The following is a 26,758-nucleotide window of genomic DNA, read 5'->3' as shown; positions in this document are numbered from 1 at the left end:
TATAAAATATGGAATCCTAGTACAGCAAGCCCCTATAGGTCAAGCAATCAGAATGGTCTGAGATGGCAAATGATGGGTGGATGAGGGTGGTCCTTAAAGATAACCCACTGAAAGAAAGGTTGAAGTTAAGTTCTAAGCTTGCTAAGGTAAGCTGGGCACTGTGGTGGTCCTGACATTAAACAGACTCACTGTAGCTATAAACCTGAATCGGTGGTTCACCACAGCTAAGTCACACTTGAATATAGTTTTCAAGATTCTAATGTGAAGTACAGAAATACCAATTTAGTCTGACTCTAGAATTACACTGGTGCATGAGATGGGAATCTCCACTACACCAAGGGTTTACTGTGCACAAGAGGACTTAAAACACGCGCAGAACATGTTGCCTAGCACATTAAAAGGATGTGGTCTAGCACGGAGGGCTGTGGGTATCCATCTTTGGGAATTTTTAATCAAGCTTGGTATTGCATCTTGAAAGACCACTGGAATCATAAACAGAGAAGCTTACTGAGGCCATATAGGTGACAGGGAAGGTATACAAATGGGAGAAGGCAGGCCTATGAGGAACTGTGGTGAGGTGTAGGGCAGCAGGGTATTCGTAACACATTATGGAGGACACATGCAGACTCTGGCAGTTTTACTAGCTTGGTTTAGATCTGCCTTATTCACTTATAGACATTGCTGCCTACGGTCCTGGGTTATCTGAAATCAGGTTTTTCTAAAAAGTTTTGCTGAAGTTTCTTCTCGAGGTGCTGTGCTAATTATGTCTTGTTGTAAAATAGGATGCATATAATGCAGCCTCTAAGAAAACACAGACAAAAGAAGACGGAAAAAACATGGGCAAAACATGGAGAAAACATAGAATCCAAAAAGAAAATAATCTCTTTCAAAATAAAGTAGTTTAATTTGCATTAAGTAAAAACAGCATGCCTTCTAAAAGTTCTAAGAAATACAACTTGCAAGTATAAGGACCGTGACAATTTTGAAAATATCTATGTTTTATTAGTTATCTGACCAAGAATATGCTACAGGACATGAGAGGAGAGGCTGGATTATTTACATTTTTTTTTTTTTTTGCTATACATTGGGCTTTTGCCTAAAATCTCATAAAAGTAATACTTCATTAAAAACTAACTTAAATCCTACAATTACACAGAACAGATAAATCTGGTTAAGGTGACACATTTCTTCTCTGGCTAGAGTGGTGGCCGTGTCTTCTTCACCCTCTTATACATGGTGAGGAAGCCAGCTGGGAAAATTAACCGAACTGTCAGGAGAATGAGAAAGAAGCGTTGCTTGGTCTATGGGCAGATACTAAGGTTCTAGAGCCCTTGTTGCCTTGAAAGAGAAGGAGGTAAATACAGGTAAATACGATAAAATTGGAAAATGATCACGAATAATCAAGACCTTAATTAAGGCCTCAAACAGCTTCTTAACTTAAATAAAGGAGGCATTCTGTTGTGAATATGGTTTCACACACTCACATTTGACAGTTTAATAATTCAGTTTGATATGCCCAGTCCATGCTTTGCTAGACTGCAGTAAAATAAATAACACTACAAAGGACATCTTTAGCTGCAGAGTAAGGACTGGAGAGTTAGTCTCTGTCAGTCAGTGACCACAGGCCATAACCACAGGCAGATGCAGAATATTTTGTTTTGAAACAGTAACACAGTGTTAAAACACTGTACATTTGTGTTGTGTTTCAGTTTTTTGCTAATTTATGTTGGTCTTCACTTCAGTTCAGACCCCACACTTTGGTATTTCTGGGGATGTAGATGGCCCTTCACTACTAATACTTTAGCGTTACAGAGGCACAAAAGCAATACACACCAGTGGATGCCACACTTCAGGTTTCAAGTGCTGGTTCCTGCTGGTGCTGTCAGCAGAGCTCCTCGGCAGCAATGGCAGTGTGGGAGAAGCCCTGGCGTTCTACAGGGTCTGTGATTTTTCTCTTAGGGCTGTTGGGGTGGGACCCTTTCCTGAGTCAAGAAGGGGTCGATCGATGAGGGGTCGATCCTTCTTGACCCACCTCTCTTATCACTTTTCAAAATGCTTCACTTTCCTGGGAGACCAGAACAATGCTCATCCATCCTTCAGCCACTGAGGTCCCTTTCAGAAAGGGTTTCAGCTCTGAGTTCTAGAATGTCCTTGGGAAGTCTTTCACCCACAGCACCTGACTTGGCCAACGGCCAGACCTTGAGATCAGGACTGTGGTTTGCTACTTTCTTCTTTTTTAAAATTGAGGTAATATATATCATTCTCCCCTTCTCTTCTCTCTCTCCAAACTCCCCCATATAGCTCTAGTTGGTCTCTTTCAAACTCATGGTTTCTACTTTTCACTATTATTACATACATATAGCTATGTATGTTTCTAAACACACACATAACTGCTCAGTCTGTACATTACTACTTATGTTTTCAGGGCTGTCCATTTGGTATTGGGTGAACAACTGGTGTACTCTTTCCTGGTTAAGACCGTTTCGCCTACTGCCAGCATCCCTTAGTTTCCTATAGCTCTGTGTAGGGTTGAGGCCTCATGAGCTCCCTCCCAGGCCCCAATCCACTTTGGCAAACCTACTGCCCTTGTTCAACTCATGTTGAGGAAGCCATGGATTGGTGAGACTTGATAGGTGTAGCTTGACAGTCCTAGGAGACAGGATCCCACAGCAGCAAGGTTTGCTGATTGTTTAAAAACTCTTCAACCATGTGAGTGACAGTGGTTAACTAGCAACTGTTCCAAACACTTCTTACTTGGAAAACTAGTTTGTTACATACCTCAGTTTAAACTGGATCTTCTGAACCGCTGTCTATCTAGCACAGAGGCGGCATTTTCTTCCTAGGCAGGAAAGGGTTTAACATTACGTAAGACTTTAAATCTCTTTCTACTTAATTAGTCTCAACCAGGGATTCTCAACCTTTGCCAAGTGATGAGCCAATTAAACCCTGTCCACAGCCTGCTCACTGCCATCCGTAAATCTCTAGTTCTCAATTCACTGGTGTAACTCCAGCCTAGGCTTCAGCCTGAGTGCCCAGGGGTACTCATTTCAGACAGCTCATCTACCCCAGGCAGGAGGGGGTCTTCTGCTGTGTCTGCTAAGCCCATGAAAGATGGGGGGTAAGGCAGGATGGGACCCATAGCACATATTTGCCAAAAATGTTAATTTGATTACAACCTCCTTTCTACCTAATCCTTCAAGGTCATTCACCCATAAATTAAAGGGGGCCCTAGTCTCTCTTTTCCTGGTAAGTACATTGATCTATTCAGGAGTTTGCCAGGAATTCATGGACTTTTTTTTTTTAATTCAGGGATATTTCTAAAGAGGCTGAGAATTCCTGGTGTAACCAAAAATTATGTGGTCTTAAAACCTTTTAAATTTAATATTTTAGCAAGACCAAAACAAAAAAATGATTTAATTTCATTAAAAAAATTCTAATGATTAGTATAAAAAAAATCATGATCATAGATTACTTTGTTATAGCACTAGAACATGCGAATTAGCCTGAGTTCTCAAGATGAGTATTTAAGCAAACACAACTTTGGTTAGGCAGTTAAGATTATCCTGACTATATAAACCTCCACAAACCTCCACAAACCTCCACAAACTAACACATAAAACCAAGTTCTCTTATTGAAAATATTTCGGATTTACATTCTTAGTTCTATAAGAGAGGGTCTCACACAGCCCAGGCTGGCCTGAAAAATCTCTATGCAGCCAAGGCTGACCTTGAACATCTGACTCTCCCGCTTCTGCCTCCTGAGTACTGGGATTACAGGCATGGACTACTATGCTCAGCGAAGCTTAAAATCCATAGTGTAGGATTCTTGATCCTTAATTATCCAGGACTGGTAAAGTAGACTCATACCTTTACTCCCAGAACCGAGAAGCAGAAGCAGGTGGCTCTCTGAGTTCAAGGCCAGCCTGGTATACAGAGTGAATGAGTTCTACAACAGCCAGGGCTGCAGATGTACTCAGAAAATGACCCTCCAGAAGGCCATGGTGTGGGTGTTAGGATGCTATGTCAACTCAGCCTTTACGGCTGCAGGTGGAACCAAGTGGCTCAGAGTCTACAAGACTGGCAGGGTTCGAGGCTCACTCGTCTATTATTTCATCCAGCTTACTGCAGTTTTTCCTGTGCATGAATCAGACTGAGCTATGCATTATAGACACAAACACACACTGACATGCAGACTCAGGGATAATGGTGACTCAGGAATCCATCTGGCCTGTCATGTTCTGTATCAGTAGGAGAAAGCAAGTTTGACCAGAAGGTTCATGTAATAAGCTGCTATTCTACAGGGATCTGGGCCGTCTGCCTCTAGCTACAGAGATGGACTTCTCAGTGCTGTGGTGCCCACGAGCTCTGGGACACTGTGCTTCCAGAAGGCATCAGTTAGGCACAGGGGCTTCAGAGTCAACCTCTCTCAGAAAGACAGTAAGGGCTGTCTGGAACATTCTGTCAATTTCATGTCCCATAAGTCTTTACATCCTCCAGTCATAGGACAAAACAGACACACAGACCATGTTTTAATTTTTAATCAGAATGGGAATTATCATTGCTATTGTGAATAAAACTCCGTGAGTCAGGATGGCATGCAACTCTTTATTGTTCCTAGTCTCTGTGTGCACTTGGCACTCCAGCATTGACTTCACAGACAGTGAATAAAGAACTGTGAGCTGTAACTACTCACCTGGAGAGAACCCAAACTGCCTCTCAGTACCCATTACATGACATTGCATACTACTAATGCATACTATCAGTAACATCGTGCTGTTTTCATGTTTAAAAATACCTGTTAAAGATCATGCAACATATGCACTTCATGAAAATGCTTAATTACACTCAAACAGCAAGGCAGTGAAACACAGAGCAGCTGCCAGCACAGTGTCAAGTGAACACACAGTCCAGTGATGGACACCTCAACGAGCACTAAGCCTGCAACACCACCGTCTACCGTCCTACTCATGCTCAGGACACACCGCTAGAACCGATCTACTCAAACACGCTATGATCAAATGACAAAACAGTCTCAATGCATGATGATGCAGGCACACCTCTAGCCTACATGATACTTAAATGTATGTGGTCATTCTCCTAGCTTTGCTAAGAATAATCCAAAGTGCCATGATCACACCAGCTCTGACTCAGTCTTTGTTTTGTTGTATGCTTTCAAATTCCTTTTTAAAACCATGACTCCGTTTTTTATAATTTCTCCCCAGAACTAAAATGCTGATTTAGGAACAGATACATTAACTATTGCAATACAGAAGGCAGTGATTTAATGTTAGCAAACTAAATACTGTCATTTGTCTAGTGTCACTGTCTCTAACTCCTTTAACGGAATAACTCCCCAACACCTTCACTAAGAGCTTACTGGACTCTTATACCCATGTCTTCCCAAGTATCTGGAGGAAGGACTCATGCCTGGGGCTGGGGATGTAGCTAATCAATACAGAATTTAGATTTGTGAGGTCCTGAGTTTAATCATAGTACCACTAAAAAATTTTTTTTCTTTAGCCATGAGCTAAGTTAGGTGTATTACTTAAGAGTTGCAGAACAGACTAAGACGGTTGTAAGGGCACAGGTGGATGGTGTTGGAAGCCAGGCCTGGGTCTGGACAGAGTATCCAGGAATATACTGTCCTTCTTCACCTTCTCTGCTAACGTTCAACACGGCCCAGGCCACTGCGTTGGTTCTGCTAACTCACCTTCTCATCAACGTTTATCGCCCTCTTTAGTATTTTCTACTTAAATTTTAAGACCTCTTAAAAGCAATGATTCTTATACAGAACACTCGGTATCCATTTGCTACGTATTCACTTTTAGTCTCTGAGCTACTCTAAAACCTATAAATCTGCCTCAAGATTAAACACTAACAGCGAAACTGGTTTCTGCTTCATCTAACACTATATCTTCCCTCAAATGTTACATGACTAGTTTATAAAGGAGATCTCTAGACGTTTTCCCTGTGATATAAGCCCTTTCAACTTTAAATATACTTCTGACCTATTTATGTATTCAGCCTGTTCTTATCACTCTGCATAGCTGTGTGCCAAGAAAGGGCAGAACAATGGTAGTGAGACGTTAAAGTGCCCGTGATGATGGTGACAATGGAGATGACTGGTGACCGTCCTCTCGCTTCCCCACGTGCCTGACCACCTGTCAGGTGTCTGTGATGAATAATGGGGATGGGTCAGCTCAGAGTCTATGACACTCTTGTCCTCGGGCAGGACAACGCTACTTCACTTGTCTTTTCCTCAGAGAATGCTTTCTCTCTCTTCTCCAAAGCCCGTGCTATCTGAGGAGGCTGGATGCAGCTCCGACGCATCTTTCGAGAGCCTTGTGTAACTGGAACGCTGGCTTCGCCTGTGCGGCATGCTCTTCAGGTTTTCATTCTGCACAGCAGTTGGGTTGGGACTGGGCCCAGGCCTCAGAATGACCTGGGACGTCTCCCTGACTCCCTCTATCTCGTCAAAGTTCTGGTTGGCTCTGTTAGTGGGTGCAGTGTTGTTGTTCAGAGTCACAGTGCTGGGCGTTCGGTTTAGATTGTAGGCCTTCTGGCATGCAGGCCAGCTTTCTTCAGGGCTGCTAGCGATCAGGCTGCACTCGGAAGGGCTTTTCTTGTCTTCCGAGCAAATGGACATCCGAGCTATAATTGGATCCTGCAGGCCACTCAGACTGTGTGGCATCCCCCGCTTCCCACTGTGGCCCTCGTCTTCAAGCTCAATGAGATTTGCCTTTTCCAGTCGGGAGTCATCTGCCGCCTCATTGTGGAGAGAGTGGTTGGGAGAACTCTCATTGGATCTCACGCCTGAATCTGAGGAATCTTTTTTGTCAAGGAGGGCATCTGACAAATATTCTTTTGCTTTAATGAATGTTCTGATAGGCTCGGCACTGTGCTCTGGAGACTTGGCCACTCTCTCTGCTTTGCCTTCAGCCTTTTTATCCTTATCATCTTTGAGCAGTGGGGTATTATCTGACTCTTCTGTACCAGACTCATCTTCATCACTGGGCAGTTTCTGATAGCGCAGACCACTTCCCTTAAGCTTCAAGTCTGTCTGGAAGAGACTGGGCCGTTCTGAGGATTTCCTGCCTGGCAGTAGCTTACTACCTGACTGGTCAGATTTCTCATCTTCTTCAGTAATGGGGTCCAGGGGTGAGGCCTCATTAGTGGACACCCCTGATGAGGAGTAATCTATGACATCCCCCCTCTTCATTAAAAATGACTTCCGCCCATCCTCCTGCTTTAGCTCACTCTCCTTCCCCCTTTCCTGTTCTAGATTAGAATGAATGGAGCCCCCTGAAGAACTCTGACCTATGTAGTATGTGCTGTGTGGAGAAGATCTGCCGCTTATTGTTGACGACCCTGTGCCCCCTTCTAACTGGGACATCTGAGCAATGTACTCTCTATAGGCATCTCTGTACTCAGCCTGCACCTTATCAGTAAGCTTTGAAATTTCAATACTGGAGTCCTGGGAATTGAGACTCGAGAGACTTGGGGTTCTGCGAGTTTGTGACTGTGAAGACAGAAAAAAAAAATTTAAGAATTCAAATAAGAAGGGGGAAAAGACATAATAAACATCAGCTTAGGAAACACATATGTACACTAACAATGTAAAAGTTACCACAATCCTAGGGTCTTTAAAATATCCACCTAACAGTTTTACAAAAGCTATGAGTTTATGAATAATTCTGTAATAGCTTATAAATTTTTATCAACATTAGTTTACTGTTTATATTTAAAAGAACAATTTCAAGCTATAGCGGTCATCTGAGCATTTGTGTTTAGTAATTTCAAATTGTTTTATTTAAGGTAAAAGCACCTTCTAGAAAGAATTCCTCTTAGAAGAGATAAAGAAGAAATAAAGAGAGATCTCAAAAAGAAAACAAAGTCTTTAAGGTATGATAAAGAAACCTGTCTCAAATTATTTGATAAAATTGGAAGTTCCTGTCCAATTTTAATCCACAGAAAGAAAATGTTCTCAAAATGGAGGGGGCGGGGATAACAAAGGTTTGCAATGAACCACAATGGAAGCTGTGGGCTGGCCGACCCCAGTGGAGGCAGAATGGGAAACTTTTAAGTTCAGTTTCTAATACTGGGTTTTAAGGTCCCAGCTGCTTTAGATCTTAGAAGGGTGTGATCAAGTAAAAGTACAGATTAGAACAAGGAAGCAGGGAAAGAAAGAAGCAGCAACAAGAGAGCTTACGATCCACCAACCATAGGAAAGGCAGAGGGAAGAGCATCTTTTCTTTGGAAAGGAGACAGTGTCTGTCTCCTTGAGGAGGTCCAACAGGATGCCTCCCTCTACCCACTAATGCAGCTGTGCTCAAATGCTGTGTGGCCCTGTGCAGGGGACCCATGGGTCCTGAACGGCACTCTGCAGGACATGTGCTTTTTCTCCTTCATTCACACGAGTGCCCAGTGCTACATTTGTGTGTGTGTTGTCACAGGAGGGGAAGGGAGAGAGCTCCAGGGACCTAGTAGTCTCACTGGACTTTTTTGTTTTATAAAAATATTATTCATGTTAATATATAGTTACTTAAAAATATTTAGAAACATTTCAGGTTCTATTTATTTATAGTAATTTACATATGCAAAAGTTTTCTGGGCCCTGATAAATTTTTATTACATTCATGTGTGCATGTGTGCGTGCATGCGTGTGTGTGTGTGTGTGTGTGTGTGTGTGTGTGTGTGTGTAGGTGAGAGGACAACTTTGAGGAGTTGTTTTTTTCCTTAAAGCATGTAGGTACCAGGGATGGATCGATGGATCAACCTCAGGTCGCTGGGTTGCAGCGAGTATCTTTATTGTTGAGCCATCTCACCATCCCAGGGACCTGACAAAGGCTAAGCTCAAAGGGCACTGTGAGTGTGAGGGCCGCTGTGGGACTGGGAAGGGTCACAGGAGGAAGGAAGCGCCTGCAGTGGGCTAAGGAGGAACAGCTTCTCAGAAAGCTGGAAAAGAAAGGAACTGCTTCTGTCGGAACAAAGAGACTGAAGGACCAAGTGTGAACTCAGCACATTGTAAAGCGATTCTTGTGATAGTCAGTATTTAATAATAAAATGGCTTCTGCCCTTAAGGTACACAGCATGGAGAGAATTAAACATATTTTCACTGCTAGACAAAAGCCCTCCTAAGAGCACCTGTCAAGCTCTGGTCTTCCCATTCAGCCCAGCACATAGCTACTCTGCCGTTAGGCCTCTCACTGCTCCTCTGCAACCTGCTCTGGTTCTCTCGTTTTCTTCTTACTCTTCCCTCCTCCCCATGAATATCTCACTTGTACTTCTGTTCCTGAAGCCTGCACCTCTCTAAAAACATCTCAACAGAAAACGTGGTACAGGCCTGTGGTCCTAGCACTGAGGATGCTGCTGAGGCAGGGGAATCTCTTGAGCCCTGGGGTTGAAGGCCAGCCTGAGCAACATGTGAGAAAGTGTGGTGTGTAGTGTGTGCTCCTGTGTGCAGAGGGAAACCAAACTGAAGGTGTCAGTAGGACAGCAGGATGCTAGTTTTCCATATAGGTGCACTTTGCCTGATAATTACCATATCTCACATGAAAATACCAAAAGAAAGGCAAGTTTGCAACCACCCTTATACAGTCCCATTCTCACTCTATGTAGACAAGGCTAGCCTTGAACTCAGAGGTCCTCCTGCCTCTGCCTCCAGAGCGCTGGGGTCAAAGGCGTGCAGCAGCAGGCCCAGCCCCCACTCATGCTCTCCTGCCATTGTTTTCTGGGACATCTCTCTTCTCCTCAATTCTGAACAACTTAACTCCTCCTGTACTTTGCTGATTCCCCCCCTTCAAAATAAACCCAGCTCCTGGAGTAGATGGTCCATCTTCTTGCCCAGCTGGGTTCTCAATCATAATTCTCTCAATGTTTTAAAGCACCAGCATATTTGCAGTCTTTAATCTCCAATTATATGAAAAATGACACAAGATAAATACCTGCCAACTCAGATTGCTGTGCCGTGGGGCTACCTCATCTAGGCCAAGTGTGTTCAGTTCTTCAAAGCTGAAGTTCAGGGTATAGGGGGTCTGGCTGGAAAGCTCCGTGTGGGGAAGTTCACTGTGAGAAGAGCGGCGAGCAGGTTCCCCATGAGGAACTGGGGCACTGGAGTTTTCATTAAGAAAACGTGGGTCTTCAGGGACCACCTGGTTTTCCACACTTCTCATTTCTAAGATCTTAGGAGAAGAAGAATCATCATCTGTATTGCCAAAGCCCATTACAGAGGCTTCAGAGAGCGCTAAGGATAAAGTACAGTACAGCTATTGCAATAGGGTCAAGAAGGCACACTTCCCACTACGATGGTCCAGTGACTTTATGACAAATCTTACCTTAATTCTATTAACAATACTAAAAGAAGTTTCAGCATTTTAGTGTACAACTTTTAAAACTTAAGAACCAAAATTCAACTGGAGCACGTAAAGGAACCCAGAACCCAGCAGAAAGCAACAAGAATGACAATGACAGGAATGCTGACCTCCCTACAGAACAGTCCTCCAAACCAGCTGCAAGCAGATGCTCAGAGTCAGGGAGTAGAAGGTAGGGAAGGTCAGCTTTCAAGAGATTCTGGGCAACCAATTTGACAAGATTTTTGAAGACAAGCCAGGGTGATGAGACCTCACCTGGGAGTGGATGGAGGACTACAGGGAACCAGAGGAGCACCAAGGGTGAGCTCGTGTTGCAGCTGGACTCTCTTTTTCTTTTTTTTTTATTGGATATTATATTTACATTTCAGATGTTATCTCCTTACCCCATTCCCACCCCCCCACCCAGGAACCCCCTATCCCATTCCCCTCTTCCTGCTTCTATGAGGATATGCCCCCAACTACCCCCAACTCCCACCTCCCCACCCTCGAATTCCCACACACTCGGTGTCCAGCCTTCATGGGACCAAGAATCTCCTCTCCCACCTATGCCCAACAAGGCCATCCTCCCCTACATATACAGCTGGAGCCATGGGTCCCTCCCTATGTGCTCCCAGGTTGATGGTTTAGACCCTGGGAGCTCTGGTTGGTTGGTATTGGTACTCTCCTCATAGGGCCACAAACCCTTTCAGCTCCTTCAGTCTTCTCTCTAACTCCTCCATTGGGAACCCCTTGATCAGTTCAATGATAAGCTGTGAGCATACGCCTCTGAGTATTTCAGGCTCTGGCAGACCTCTAAGGAGATAGCTATATCAGGCTCTTGTCAGCATGCACTTCCTGGCATGACATCAGTGTCTACCTTTGGTGACTGCACATGGGATGGATACCCAGGTGGAATGGTCTCCAGATGGCCCCTCCTTCAGTTTCTGTCCCACACTTTGTCTCCGTATTTGCTTGGCTAGGCTCTTTCTAAAGTGGCTCCTGTGTATTGCTGCCTACCACAGAGCACTAGACAAGGACAGACACTGAAGCTGGGGGGCCTAGAGAGCTTGGAGTGGCTCACCTGGAACTGCTCAAGGAGAGCACGTTTTGCTAAATAAAAGCATGGGAAACCAGTGAATTGCTTCTTCCTCAGAAAGGACAAGATTCCACATGCTGTTGTAACTATTCCCCATAATACAAGTTTAATCTCAATTAAAAAAAAAAAAACAAGTTCACACACAAAATAAAAATGTTTTTAAAAATTAATATGAAAAATGTATCCCTTTTGGCCAGTACTTCTTAGTTCTGGGTTTGTACAATGTTGCAGACATCTTTACACAGTAGGATAAAGTGCTGTCGTATGATGATGTTGTAAAAACCTTACCATGCTTCTGAAAAGATGCCAGTCTCCAAAGTTCATAGCCATTTCTTTCTTCAGCTCATCAATATTACACTGAGCCAATACCCGGCCATTTATGTTTGCCTGAGTGAAAACAAAAACATAATCTACAGTGCTCTGGATCACTAGTGATTACAGGTCTGCTTCTGTTCCGTTCGCAGAGTGGCTGCCCTCTGAGCAACCATCTCCCCAGGCAATAGAATGAGATGAGTATATCAGTCACACCAACCACTTGACATTTCCTAAGTGTCAAGCATTTCAGTGAAACAAACCACACTTTAAGACCAACCAGACTCTCAAATGTTTCCCCTTGTTCTGTCCTGGGCAGCTTCAAAACCATTATTTTTTCTATTATAATCTGAGAAAATATTAAAATGAACACGACTGTTGGAAGCAAAAATGATTTCTAGGCTTGTGAGTGTGTTAGTTGCGAAGATCTAAATGAAGTGTGTCTAACAGGCCAATTCCACTTCTAGTGGATATAGAATGTCCAGCTACTATCTTCCCAGTCCGTTAACGTTATGATAAAAATAGGCTTCAACTTTTTGGATCCCTGTAATTTTAGCTGTACTTAAATGAGAAACAGTAGCATAATTACAGGGTGGCCTTCTGATTTTATGAAAAAAAAAAAAAATCTGACTACTAACTGGTGAAATTAGGTAGCCACTTGTGTCTGGGACTGGTAAGATGCTCCACTTCTAAGTTAGTTCAAAGGAACAGGCATCCAGAACCCGTGCATGGCAGACTAGGAGCAGACGTTCCTGATACTTGCCAGTTGCCTGGAGGAGTGGGCCTGGTGAGTGGTAAGGAGGTACTGACAGAGACAGACAGGGAATGGGCACGTGTTAAACTCCTGCCCAAATGCAGCTTAGGTCAGTAAAACTGTACGTAAAAATGCATGTAATTCTTTAAAGAACACAAGCATCAGAGGCTCGCACTCAAAAGTTGACTTCACATAGGCAATGTGTTTCTTATAACTGTTCAGCTTTGGGAAGACTCTGGAATATAAAGGTTGGAAGAAAAACCCTTCATGGATGCTTTAGCCTTGCAAGCCCAACTTATATGGTTCTTCAAACACGACACAATCATAAATCGTACATGATACAAAATGACAGCTTGCGGGAAATGAAGCTCACTCTATAATTACTATGAAGTCACACAAACACATACTGCAGGCCAGGTATCCTTCCCCAAATTGCTTGGGACCAAAACTGCTTCCTAGTCCAGTGTTTCCAACTCAGGAAGGGATATTCATTTGAATTTTACTCACTGAGAGTCCAGCACAAAGTCTAACAACCAAAAGGCTCTGATACCTGACTTATACTGATTTCCATGCTCAAAAAAGTTTCCTATTCCAGAGGTTTCAGGTTAGAGACGCATACTGTGTGTAGCTGAAGGTAATGGATGTACGAGCAGCGGCTCAATGCTCTCTGCTCCATGGTGAATGAGCTGTTGTATTTGTCACCAAGATATTTTATTTTTACTTATAATAGACACTAGTTAAGTAGCACTGTAATTCGGCTACTCTTTCTTTAATCTACTCATAAAATAATAAAAAAGAACAAGTGTAGATCTAAAACAGAAAGCACGCATTTCACTTAGAGGTGCCGCACTGCAGTAGCCCAGGGTGAAGACGTGCTGCCTGGCGTCCTGCCTATCTCCTGTGCTCAGTCCTTTCTATACAGAGATGCAAAAACAGTCACCTTTTTGATTGTTGTGCAATACTGAGGCAGCATGCTCTGGTCCAGCCCTTCTATCTGCCTCAGTTTCTCACACACGACATCCACAGTCATGGAACTCAGCAACAGTGAGGGGCCTGTGGCAGGGACGGATGCCTAGATAAGTCAAGGGAAATATGAGTAGCATTAATCTGAAGTGTTTGAGGTCATGTGACAGAAAAATGCATTAAGTTATACTGCTGAAATAAAGAAAACACAGCCAATGCATACAGAATTTAAGAAAAATGATCTGAATGAACAGCTTCAGCTATCTGACATGTAGATTAGAACAGCTTCAGCTATCTGACATGTAGAGAGCAGCATTTATCACAGTAGAGACAGCCTGACCTAAACCACTTTTGTAAGATGGCCATCCTGTGGCCCAGACCTATGTCAAGTCCTCAAATGATTACACTTAACTAAATAAAGGTACTGCCCTCAATAAGAGAGAGAGAACTTAAGAGATAAAAAAGAAGAAAATTACAGACACTTAGAGAATACAAAGATGTGTCTAAGAATAATTGTCAAGTGTCTGTATCAAACAATCATCAACAGTCTACATGCTACCCTGGTAGTCTTAGGTTTTAGAACTATCCAAGAAATCTAAATTTTCTACAACAGTCATGTGATCTAATCTATAAAAGCCTGTTTTCATTTTAAAAGGAAATTAAAACAAGATGTCTAGCTTATTTAGACTAATACTTTCACAGTGGTGACATTTGATGAGGGCCTCACTGGATTCTGCTCTGTGTGCTTCTCTTCAATCCCAGAAGTGCACATGTAGGCCTGGAAAGGTTGGCTTAGGGCTTCCAGAATGAGTTATCTAAGGAACTGTTTGCTTTGCTCCAACTATTTTTAGAAAGTTATGGAAGCTATAGCCATGATAAAGAGAAGCCAACTGACATACAGGACAAAGATAACAGCATTCCAATCTGCCCTGTTTGGCCTTCAACATACTCTTCAGGTGGGAAATAAAATTTATTACCTCCTTAAGAATATATAAATTTGGCTGGGAGTGGTGGCTCATGCCTTTAATCCTAGTACTCAGAAAGCAGAGGCAGGTGAATCTCTCTTAGTTCAAAGCCATCTACATAGTGAATTCCTGGACTGCCAGGTGCGGAAAAAAGTAAATAAATATTTCAAGTATGTTTTACTGGTTCTTTTACTGGTGCCAGGAGACTGTACACTATCCCATGGTTTAAAAATGCCTGTGAAGCACAGTTAGCACTTATGTGTAATGTGAAAAAATAATAATTGTACTATCTCAGAAATACAAACACATGCATTATGTGTGTACACACATGTGTTTGTGTGCATCCGTGTATGTGTATGTGCACGTACTTCTGTGCATGTGCATGTATGCGAGTGTGTGTGTGTGTGTGCACTTGAACTTGGGCATGTGTTCATTCATATATGTGTGTGTGTATGCATGTGTAAGAGTGTACATGCACTTATGTGTGTCAGATGGGAATGTATGGCTCAGACAGCAGGAACAGTGACTTCATGAGTCTTCTACCGAGCTTAATAAGGCAACACAGGTACATCAAAGTTTGGGAACAGATGACCTGCTACAAACTACACCAATTTAACCATAATCTGTGCCATATTTCACATGATCTAGGGTTGAGCTGCTTTTAAAATAATAACAGCAAAAGACCAGCCTTTCCATACTTTGGTCTTCATATCTTTGCACACGGCTTTTTTGTCTAGTAAGTCAGCCAGTGTTTTCAGTATGCACTCTCAACTATGTGAATTTTAAATATCATGCCGATTTCCTCTGCACATGTCATGGAGCTTCCACATTAAAACGTTAATTCAATGCCTTTAACTTTATTTACATAGTTTGTGAGGCATTACCCTAAAAAACAAAAAAAAAACAAAAAACTGCTCCCATTAGCGTCAGTCCCATCCCTCCACCATTCCAGTCCCTGGCAACCCTCTATGTTGAAGTGTCTGTTGCAGGTACTTTCTACAGCGTGTGGCCTCCCTGTCTGATTCTCACTCAGTGTGTTGTTTTAAGACTCATTCATTCATCTTGTCACACTTCACTTCCTTTTACTGTTAAATAATACCAATCTTTTAAATGTCATCTGATCCTTTAACTTGGGTCCTTGCTTTCAATATATTTACATCGACTTACTTTCTTTTTTTGCTTCAAAAATAAAATCACAAAATAAATATTTGATCAACAAATATAAATTATGATATTATAATAGTTCACAGAAAAAAATTCATGAATTCATACTGATAAAACTATTTTTTTTTTTGAGACAAGATCTCTCTATGTAGCTCTGGCTGTCCTGGAACTATGTAGACTAGCCTGGCCTTGAACTCACAGAGATCGGCTGGTCTCTGCCTCCCAAATGCTGGGAATAAAGGCATGTACCACCGTGCTTAGCCTTAAAACTAAGTACTTAAGTAAATAAATTAGGAAGAAGACACTTTTCCTTATAGAATTCCAACTAATGCACATGGCAGAAACAGAAATCCCCACCAGGCAAACACCATGACTGCAGCAGCTGTATTATAAACTCCATCAATGGCCATCAATTAATGGGCAAAAGCCAAGCAAGTTAAACAGGACACTGCAGAGTTTCAGTGTCTACCCCAAGAATGTATTAGTTTTAAAAAAGAAGGAAAGAATGCTGTAAAGTATTGACACCTCGCATAGGCCACCTCAGCCACAGAGTGAAGATCACAGTTGACTCCTATGTGTAAGTTGGTCTTTATCAAGCAATTAGTTACTAATTTGAAAACTATATATGTTCCAATAGTTTTTTTGAATGATGGAGAAATGTGAATCACTTTCCAAGCCTTTTCTAACGTAATAATATATACTAAAATTACTTTAAAATTAAATGAATCTTATAACCAAAAGAGGAATATAAAAATTTATCAAGTTGCTAAATTCTTTATTTATTTTATTTTTTTTTTTGGTTTTTCGAGACAGGGTTTCTCTGTGTAGCCTTGGCTGTTCTGGAACTTACTCTGTAGACCAGGCTGGCCTCGAACTCAGAAATCCACGTGCCTTTGCCACGTGCTGGGATTAAAGGCGTGCGCCACCACTGCCCGGCAAGTTGCTAAACTCTTAAAAGAAACTAATGATATTATTTTGAGAGGCAACAGAGACTCCAAAGGCTGATCCTTCAGCATTTATGTGATATCGCCCTTGAAATCCACCTGTGTAATCGAGAACAGATCATCACTTCTGCTTTCCTATGTCAGAATTTATTTATTTATTTTTCTTACTTGGAGAACTCAATGCAGCACACATTAGCTTGTTTAAACCATTAAATGGAAGCTTCAAAATGCATCTTAATCAGAATTCCTCCAATTCAAGCAAAGCTATGAAAACACTAGTTACCTGAGGTGGCGGATTTGCTTTCTGGTGTCAGTAGATTAACAGTACACTCTGAAATATCACATCTTCAGTCAATTTATTAGACAAGCTAAAAACTGATTAGTCAGCAATGACTGCCATGCAGAGGCTGAAAGCAACTATGGAAATAAACCCAAGACATAGAATGAGCACAGATCTATCAACAGCCCAGCAGGAGGTAGCCGATGACCATCTAACAACCTAGTAAGGTGAGTGAGATTTCACCAGGAGTTTCTGTACCTGTCTCTGTTTGTTAAACCCAGAGTCACATGGCTTTAGGGAAGGAATAAAACAGAGTGAAGACCATGAATATGAAATAAATCGTCCAAGCACACATATCACACACATATGCAGAGCAAGCCCTCGCCAAGCCTCTCACTTCCCCTCAGCTCTGAACAAACCTTGGTATCAGCAGCATGGAGCAAGGAACACACACGCGTGGAATGGTTTTATTAGTAGATACTTAGAAATTTTAAATTACGCTCTTAAAACTTATTTTTTCATTAAAAAAATAAATCATGCACGATACATTCAACAAGAAAACTAGGTAAATCATACTTTTCCACAAAAGGACAATATTCTTTCTATATAATGTTAAAATTGTCAAAACATTTATAAAGCTTAGTTGTGTAGGCTACCTTAAAGGACAGTTAGTAGTAAGAAACACATCTTTAAATATGTGTTGCTTCACTGACTATGTTGATTCTGACAGATGCCTCAATTGTCTGTTCAAAAGAAATGTCCTGCAATGTCTTGCAGCCCAACAAATCAGAATTTTTTTTTTTAAAAAGTCACATTCTTTGATTGGTATACTGTAAAACTTTTAAGAATTCTATTTCAAAGCAACGACCACTGTTGTTAATTATTCTTCTATACTTAAAAAAAAATCAGTGGTAAATATTTTTAAATGCTTAAAACAGTCTACTGATGACTGACAAACAAATTTATAGTCACCTGAACATGGTGTTTTAGTGAACATGGGACAGGGTTCACTAGCTTCACCTCAGATGTCCATCTGTGAGCATGGCCAGTATCTGGAATCCACAGTGGGAACTTCTACTTTTTACTATCAGACTCACTACAGGTACATTTCTAGAATGTAACTATACACACATGTCCCCTGGGATGAGTGCAGTGAAGTGGTGGTTTACTATAAGATGCCCCCAAACAAGAAGCACAAGCTGTTAAATAGCTGGGAATGCAACTTGACTCTTCTTCCTCCTGTGCTATTATGATCACTACATAACTTAATTCTTCAAATTGCTGGAGAAATAATTCTGCCAAAGCTGATGAATAAGGCTTAACACTACACTTTAAGGACTTTAAATTAAAAAGATGGGGGGAAAACAAATACTAACATGTTTGACTGCTTTATAACCTTAAAAATGTTTTAAATTTTATTTATTTGTATGTGTATGACGTTTTGACTGCATCTGTCTGTGTACCCATTAACACAGTGCCCACAGAGGACAGTGGATGCCTTGGGACTGACATTACAAGTGGAATAGCCATATGGTGCTGGCTGAAATTCGAACCTGGGTCCTCCAGAGGAGCTGTCAGTGTTCTCACCCACTGCACCATCTCTCCTTCCCACCCCACAGACTGTTTAACTTCTAACTATACCTAGGACTTCAACATTACTATAATATCACCTATAAAAATATTTCAGTCCATTTACTTGAAATTCAGAAAAAAAAATTGAACTGAAACCTGGTATAAAGACTTCCATGCAGAAAGTAAATACATTTTTGGCTATATTTCAATAAAGGGGGGGGGACCCAAGCACTTCCCCCTAGTTCAAGTAGAATAATGACAATCCACTTCTTAAGTCCTGTTAAACGAGTGCATAATGTTCCAGCTGGTTGACACTATTGCAGGAAGTCTCGGGGGGGGGGGCACCTGTGACACACACAGTCTCTAAGGGTGAGGGGTGCATGTGTCACCCACAGTCCAAAGAAAGTCTATGGTGCCTGACTCCTTACCTGCATCAGCTGCTTTCTTGTCCAGCTCTTCTCCTGAGCAAACAAGAGATAGCTTGGTTCGGACATATGTTGCCTTGAACACAATTTGCAAGCTCTAAAAGCAGTGATGGATATAAAGTACCTTCAAGAAGCAACAGCTTTTTACACTTTACTGCATGAGCTGGAACCTGTTTAGTAAAAGCTCAGACCTTCATTTGTAATGCTGTTATTAAATCAACAGTTTTCTTCAATCTCTAAATATAATAGAACACACTAGAAATCATAAAATCTTTTTATATTTCCTATTCAATTCTGAAATTTCTTTGCAATTAAACTTGATAGTAAATACTGTCATGCCTTTTCAATGATGTATAGACGTGATCTCCTGGAGGTCAAGAAAGACAGACACTGGTGAGCTCTTAGAGGCCTGGGAACCTACAGGCTGTGAGTACAGGATGCCTTCCATTTTGTCTCCTGCTCTATCCCACCAGATAGGGTCTTTACATGCTCAATAAATATGTTGGGACAATGAATGATCACTCAATATCAGTCAGGAGTACACACTGCTAAATTTGTAAAAAAGACAAAAATAAATAAAAATTTAAAAAGAGGAAGAAATGCTATGGTTTTCCTTCCTTTGGGGGAAAAATGTCTGCCAAAGAAATGCAGTCCTCACCATGAGCAGCAAACTCGAAGCTGCTCTCCAGAGCATCTCTGGGTCACTAACAGTGTCACTCAGGAGACCTAGCCCAAAATGGACCCTCCATGGGGACTCCTTCCTACCCTGAGGGCATCAGAAGATTTGCCTTGCCACTAGAGCTGACTCCTGAGCAAGGTGGAGCTAGGGAACCAACTCCGCAAAGTCAGGAATCTGGATAGAGCTCTCAGCGCCCTAAAACTCTTGCTAGTAGCTTGCTTCTAAGCAGAAGCCTACCTGAGAGCAGTGGGTCAGCCTTTATTTTGTACACTACACTACACAGATCATAGAAAAGGTCTTCCTTTGTATGCAGTTTCCTGGGGAGATAATCTTCCACATTCCCCCAGCATTTGAAGCTAGTTCTAGAGCTCCTGAAGCAGCAGGAGATGGCTACAGCAGCCACTTAGGGCCTCACACTGTGCCTCAACTGCATACATCTCTCTCACTGCGAGTGTGACACGCAATGGTCTTGGTGTCCATAAACCTGGATACATTTCAATTATTTAGAACTGATACACACACGCACACACACACACACATGGATAGTAAATACTTTTATTATATACTTTATGCATTCATGACAAACCATTCTTCCTTACTTTTCCATTATTTCTAGACAATGCCTTCTAAGAGTGTTTTGTGAATTGTGTAAATCTTTTTCCTCAAAACAATTCACATCTATGTGGGACCACACAGTTCAAATCTATGTAGAGGCCAAAGGACACATTGGTAGAACTCCACTGAGAGTGGTGCAATCATTCAGAAAAGCTTCAAATTCCCTAACACAGTCAGGAGCCTCACAGCCCTTCAGCCAACCTGAGACTCTGTTAATGGCAGTCCAATCTAATGATGGCGTAGCTGCCTCAGTTGGTGTAAGTGCACTCCGTGTTCACAGGACTGCACATGCGATTCCCAGATCATACCCATCCTTAAGAGATGTATGGGCATTTGCAAAACCTCAAAACTCATCTAAATTATGCCTCTTGCACCTAAAAACCATCAATAAATGAAACACCTGTGCTAATCTTAACCAGCTGTGAGAATGTATACTGCTTCCCACTGCTTGTCAATTCCACCCAAGTGAAGCAGTTTGAGTTCTGAGTCTTTAAGGATCTGGTATTCTTAGTAAGTAATAATGGACTTAAATATGCTTTAGTAATATCCAAATCAGACCAAAGAAACTGGCCTGTCTTTTCAGGATAATAAAGCACAGAATCAGGGTAGCTTTCTGCAAGGCTAGGAATGCATCACATGACCTATTAACCCCAAAGGCTGCAGCCTGTTCACACTCGGGAATGGGCAAGGCAGGCCACAGGGATGGCAGCATTCTGGCTTCTTCCCTGCCACCCTGCTCCTGTGTCCTGGTGTAAGCCCCTATATTTCACTTGTTCCATGGAGGCTAGACCAGACCCCAAGATCCTAGCTGTGCCTAGAGAAGCATCAGAAGAAAAGGGAGGCCTGAAACAGGCCCAGGGCTGTCCTTACTAACTGAAGTGCAGATTAAACTTCAATTATGAAAAAGGATTTCTCTACCTTTGGATTAGGACACACTAGTCCTTTCCAACTCTAACGCTCTGAGAGTATATCTCAGGTCTAATATTATCTTCACTTTCACAAGATCTGGCATGCATATTCTCTCAGCCATAAAATTACAGGGAGCAAAACCAGCACAGGGCTTATATTTCAGGCCCCTACTTTTGTGAAACACTCAAAAATTTATCTATAATTTACCTGGTAGTTTGGCTGTACTCTGTAGGCTATGGCCTCTGTAATGTTAGTGTGAGAAAACTTAATATTTCCACAAAGATTTGCTCTCCAAAGGTTTGTCAAAAATTTCTTGTGGTAAAAACAGATGAATGAGCCCGTCTATATTTTGCAAAGACCACAGTCGTTAACTTTTTGGCCTCACTTTCCCTCTATGTTATCATGGGTCTGTAATAATATCACAATTTGTTCTGAAATGTTCGTCTAGCTCCTGGCTTATCTGCAAGTGGCCTTTCTCATGATGTCTATGCAGGGTATGCTAGCCAAAGAGACATGACCAATAACCAGCCCTGCTGTGCCAGTTGGGACTGAGCAGCTTCCAGCACGAAGGGCCACTGACTTCCCCATTGGCTGCTGGTTCGGCTAGCAGTGTGGTGGTTATGAGCCCCACAGGCTCATAAATTTGACTGCTTGGTTACTAGGGAGTGGCCCTATTAGGAGGTGTCACCTTGTTGGAGTGACTTTCTTAGAGGAAGTGTGTCATTGGGAGCTAGGCTTTGAGGTTTCAAATGTTCAACCCAGGCCTAGTCAGTCTGTCAGTCTGTCTCTGTCTGTCTGTCTCTGTCTCTCTCTTTCTGTCTCTCCTCTGTCTCTCTCTCTCTCTCCCTCTCTCCCTTTCCCTCTCTCTTTCTCCTGCCTGCTAATCCATATGTACAACTCTCAGCTCCTTCTCCAGCACCATGGCTGTCTGTATACCACTGAGCTCCCACCATGAAGATAATGGACTAAACCTGTAAGCCAGCCCCAATTAAACGTTTCCTTTATAAGTGATGCTATGGTCATGGCATCTCTGCACACCAAAATAAGGCCTAAGACTGTCAGGTTCTTCAGTTTCCACCACTGCTTCCACTGGCTTTGAACAAATGTCAACTTGCTTTTCCTAGTCTTCTATAAGACACAAGTTACAAACTGTTGTCACTGTTAATTTCTTAGAAGCACAAGAAGCACGGTGAGTATCTACTATCCACTCAACCAACTTCAAACTACCGCTAAGAACAAGAGGTGTGTTATCTTACTGACAGAGACATGCTCTATGTGAAGTGCCTTTCTTTATGTGCTACTATCGAGCTTCTAAGCATGGCTCAGGAACTCCATTATTCCCCTTGCCCCCCCCCCCCCAAAAAAAAACTTATTTCAAACCTTGTAGAATGCTCTCTTTACTGGACACAGAAAAAATAAATTACTGACCCATTTTAATTACAACTGTTTGGCTACATTTCTGTACATGGGAAGAGGTACTATTTTAGTATTTCTGTATCATCAAAGGCATGAAATCTTTCATAGTATCTGACTTCCATCAGAAATTCACTGAGTAATTTTAGTCCCTAGAATTTAGTCCCTGAATTTCACACATAATTCCCTGTAGCAAAGGCTCTCTGAAGAAACTGAAAGTCGCTTTTGCATACAGTGGTGACGCTCCATGGGCCACAGAGTTCCTAAGCACCCAAGCAGGACTGCAGTGACTCAGTATGCTTGCCATTTGTAAATACCTGAATTACCCAAACATTTCAGCTAGACTGTTAATGACCTAAGAATCAACTCCTCAATGAAAACAACAAAATGGTTCCATTTTTGTCTCTTAACTAGATTAATTCAAAGGAAATTAAGGTTTAAAAATATATTACCTATTTAAATGCACGTGTTAAGTTAAATGTTCTTGATAAACTCAGGATGTAATACCTCAGCCTGTAATTCTCCACTGCTTAGAGCATTTTAGAATAGGTTCAGATCAGAGAGGCCATGTTTGCATGTGATAACATGTTCTGAACATACCACACAAGCTGGACTCCTCAACTGCAAACGGACTAACATCAGATTTCATGGCTGGTCATCACAAGCATTTCTTATTAAATATAAAGTCTGGAAGGATTATTATTTTAGTGGCTTCCTCTACAATCTGTTGTGTGTTTAATGTATTGTTAAAGAACTTCCTTTAGATGCTGAACCAGTGCTGGGTCTGTCTAGACATGTTCTCTTCATGGATAATGGGAGGAGGAAGAAGTGCCGCAGGAAGATGTCAGTGGTGGAGACACCTGCAGCCTTACGTGAGGAGTCTAGTGAGGAGCTAGGGACGTGCTGATTTACAGCACCCAGCTCATGTGTCCTCCAGTGTCAAAGGGGATGTGTGACACTTTCAAAGCTATTCTACATGAATCATACCAAGTACAGACTTTACTCAAAAATAGTTAGAAAGGAAAACAATGTTCAGCACTAAGGAAAAATCCACCTGAATACTTGTGATGACTTCTGGAAGCAGCCCTTCGTTACTGAAGAAAGCAAGCCCCTCCCACATTACTGAGAAGGGAGAAATGCAGGAGGAAACATTCATTAGCTTTGGAATGACCTCATGAGCTGCAATGATTAGTGGTTGGCTACTCTATACTGCCCATCACACCATGAGTGAGTTAGTACCAAATGTGTTAAGACGTCATTACTGCTGCAGAAGCAACAAGACACTAGTGTTCCACGCCACAAGACTACTCCATTACCCTCGAGGAGTCTGTGGGTGAAGGAAGCCCCTCAGCAGCATCCTCCTTGATTACTTCCTAGCAACATAAAACAGGGGAGTGGGTAACAGGGCAGGATGAGCGACATGGAAGATGAATGAACACAATGCTGAGATAACAACACAGATAACTCTGAATCCAAGGGTGACTGAAATTCCCTTTCCACCACTCTAAAATGTAGCTTAAATCATGTTAACAGGGAACTTGTTTTTACAGTTACTTAAAGTTTATCACCAGGAGCCTCTACTATATTTCGCACAGATGTGTTTTGTTCGGGATTACTTTTAATCAATAGTATGTTTAAACAATCTCATTCTGTGGACCCCCTGCCGTAGACTAAAATGCTCTCGCATGCTGCACCTCTATCTGCTAAGCCTTAATGCTAATGTGAATGCACAGAGAGATTACATGCAAGCCCTTAAACAGATACTGGAAACTAGCAGTTATAAAGATCTAGTTTTTAAAGTTTTGGTAGCAAACACTGCACTACAAGCCAGAGATCTCTGGTTGCAAAAACTCAACATTTAGTCACTGAGATGGCTAGTCTTTCATAGATATTTACCAGAAATGAAAACATACATTTTATATTTGTAATAGCTTGTTTTTCAAAACTATAAATTAAGTTGTACTCTTTTACTTCAGAAAAGAAAAGGAAAAAAGCTTTTAATGGTATCCATGTTTTTTATGAGATTAATATTTTAGTTACCCCTTTATATACTTACTAGGCCATTGTTCTGATCTCTGGGCAAACTCGTTTTTACTGATGAACGTGAGATGAGATGTTGGGAACCGCCAGGGTAATACCTTGGCGTGTAAAGGTATGGGGCAAAGAATGGCTATGGAGAAACATGTAACAAAAAAGGGCATGAACAATTACAGAAATCAAAGTGTAATGAGATTCATCAAGTGACACTAACCAACACAACTCCAAACTTCAAAAGCAAGTGACAAAACAAAAGGCCCGTGCACCCGCTGCCTGTGAGATCCAGACCAGAGTTAGGACAATGACACTGTCTCCTTCATCAGATATAGGCTTAAAACACAGCTCAAGTTTTGTACCTTGTGACTTGACACAAACATTTGCTTTATATTTTATATTAACAAGTTTGCTGTACATGATTTCTATGTATTAACTAACAAGTTCTTCCTTAAAGCAGACCAGAATATTATTAGAATATTCTGCCTTACCAAAAAGAAAAGTTATTAAGACCAAAACTGGCCTGGCCATTTGGGAACATCCGGCAGTGTTTCCAAGGACAGTTTCACTGAGGGCCCTGGTGCTCAGCTGTGTCCCGGCACACTGGAGTGCACTCTAGACTATAGGATGGGGAGCCTGCTGTCTACACAAGACTTAACCTCCTCATGTACATGTAGCAAGCTTCACACATCAGATTATATGGACTGGAAACATAACGGTCAGAATTCATTAGGCTTCACTGCGCTGAGGTGGCCGCTTCTCTCTTCTTTACCCTTGACACTTTAAGAGAATAGAATTACTACGCCTTTTAACGGTATGATTAATACCATTAAATAATAACAGAAGCGCTAAGCCTAAAAACAAGAAAAACTTTAATGTCTTAAAATTAATTAAATACTTTAAAAGTATATTACATTTGTTCTTAAAATAAATGAACGATGAATGTAAGATACCAGCATAGATGGTTTCATAACTCTTTTTTCAAATAAATGTATTTTCACACCTTTAATTAGTATTAATTGAGCCACCTTATGTAAAATTGCAGCAGATTTTATGACTGGTGACTGCAGATCTGTATTCCGCACCACCTACCACGCAGTTAATTTTGACAGAGAACAAACATTCTCATAAATGCATTGGCTACTCCTGTGTTGTCTTGTCCACACAGAAAAATGGTATCACATTTCTAAGGCTCTACAAACAGCAAAGCTAATTACCAATATAGATATTTAAAAAAAAATTAATTTAAATTCTCAATTCCTTCTTTCAAACACTTATCCTAAACTCTTTCTCGCCAGTTCATATGGATAAAGTCCTGCAGTCAGCTGTCCCCTATGACTATTAGCCTCTGTGTTTTCCTGAAGTTACACTAACCAGGGAGAAAAAAAGGATTAAAACTTACAATGGATTTTACAAGTATGATTCCATAAAGCATGGTCCATTTTCCTACAGGAAATTATTAGTGTCATTACATGATTAAGGTCAATAAGGTGAGAACAGGCACTTCAAGGACTACACCCAACATGGTTTGGGTACCACTGGAAACGGTGCTTTTATTTTTTAGTTAGGAAATTGTATATTAAACATATGACTAAAGGTACTTGAAATTACAATGTTTTGTGGTGGAATTAACTGGCAATAACATTTGATCCTTCAAGTAGCATGGGCCCATTGCTATTTCACATGTCTAAGAACTACAATGACTCTAGGAATTTATCACTCTTATGAACACTGATATAAATTGCTATAACAAAATATATCAAAGGAACCACTGTTGTCATAGTATTTCCTTTAACAAGAAAATAAAAGCCAATATTCTTATATTCACACTCTTCAGAACTCTAGAACACACTAAAATCCAAGACTTGGTTTTTAAAAAAATCATACACTTGTACATTTCAGCCTTACACTTTCCTATTTTAAAGCCAAATTATAGTTCCAAACCAGTACCAGAGCCCACAGACAGAGGGATCCTGGTGCCCTCAGAAGAGACACTCTAAAGCCATGGTGCTGACTCTTACCCTGTTGTAGAAGGGGTGCTGGGGTCCGGACAAGCCGCTGTAATAGCTGCTGTGAGGCTGTGGGGACACAACCCCGCCCGGGAACGGCCCGTTGAAAGATGCTGAAGAGGAGCAGACGGATGCAGGCTGACTGTACCCAGAAGGTGGCCGAGGAGGGGCTTCATGTAGAGGGAGCGGAGGATACGCAAGGCCTCCTATGTTGATCTGCTCTCTTGCAGCTCGAACATCTGAAAATTCCATCACAACCCAAAAAGCAAAAAAGAACA

The 26,758-nt window shown here is 41.6% G+C and overlaps 1 protein-coding gene and 1 long non-coding RNA gene across 3 annotated transcripts in view; both read right to left on the bottom strand.

The window, feature by feature from the left end:
* Positions 1-882: 882 nt before the first annotated feature.
* Positions 883-2,959, bottom strand: LOC114622461. Its single transcript, XR_003711596.1, has 2 exons — positions 2,779-2,959; positions 883-1,338 (listed from the first exon to the last, which is right to left on the bottom strand). It is a non-coding gene; the product is annotated as an uncharacterized LOC114622461 (long non-coding RNA).
* Positions 2,960-4,585: 1,626 nt separating this feature from the next.
* Kidins220 (kinase D interacting substrate 220) overlaps positions 4,586-26,758 on the bottom strand; it is an 84,028-nt gene continuing 61,855 nt past the window's right edge. The window contains exons 24-29 of one of the 2 annotated variants that reach the window (XM_028768777.1): positions 26,493-26,719; positions 24,497-24,610; positions 13,452-13,583; positions 11,734-11,832; positions 9,945-10,181; positions 4,586-7,519 (exon numbers count right to left, since the gene is read on the bottom strand). In XM_028768777.1, the coding sequence (XP_028624610.1) occupies positions 6,260-7,519; positions 9,945-10,181; positions 11,734-11,832; positions 13,452-13,583; positions 24,497-24,610; positions 26,493-26,719 (2,069 nt within the window). In that variant the 3' untranslated portion in view covers positions 4,586-6,259. The remainder of the gene's footprint in view (positions 7,520-9,944; positions 10,182-11,733; positions 11,833-13,451; positions 13,584-24,496; positions 24,611-26,492; positions 26,720-26,758) is intronic. The other variant, XM_028768778.1, reaches the window with a different exon arrangement.

The sequence above is a fragment of the Grammomys surdaster genome, unplaced genomic scaffold (genome assembly GCF_004785775.1).
Source record: "Grammomys surdaster isolate TR1022 unplaced genomic scaffold, NIH_TR_1.0 188, whole genome shotgun sequence".
In the NCBI taxonomy this organism is placed as follows: Eukaryota; Metazoa; Chordata; class Mammalia; order Rodentia; family Muridae; genus Grammomys; species Grammomys surdaster.
Note: the sequence above shows the minus strand (reverse complement) of the source record. Positions and strands in the feature narration are given on the sequence as shown.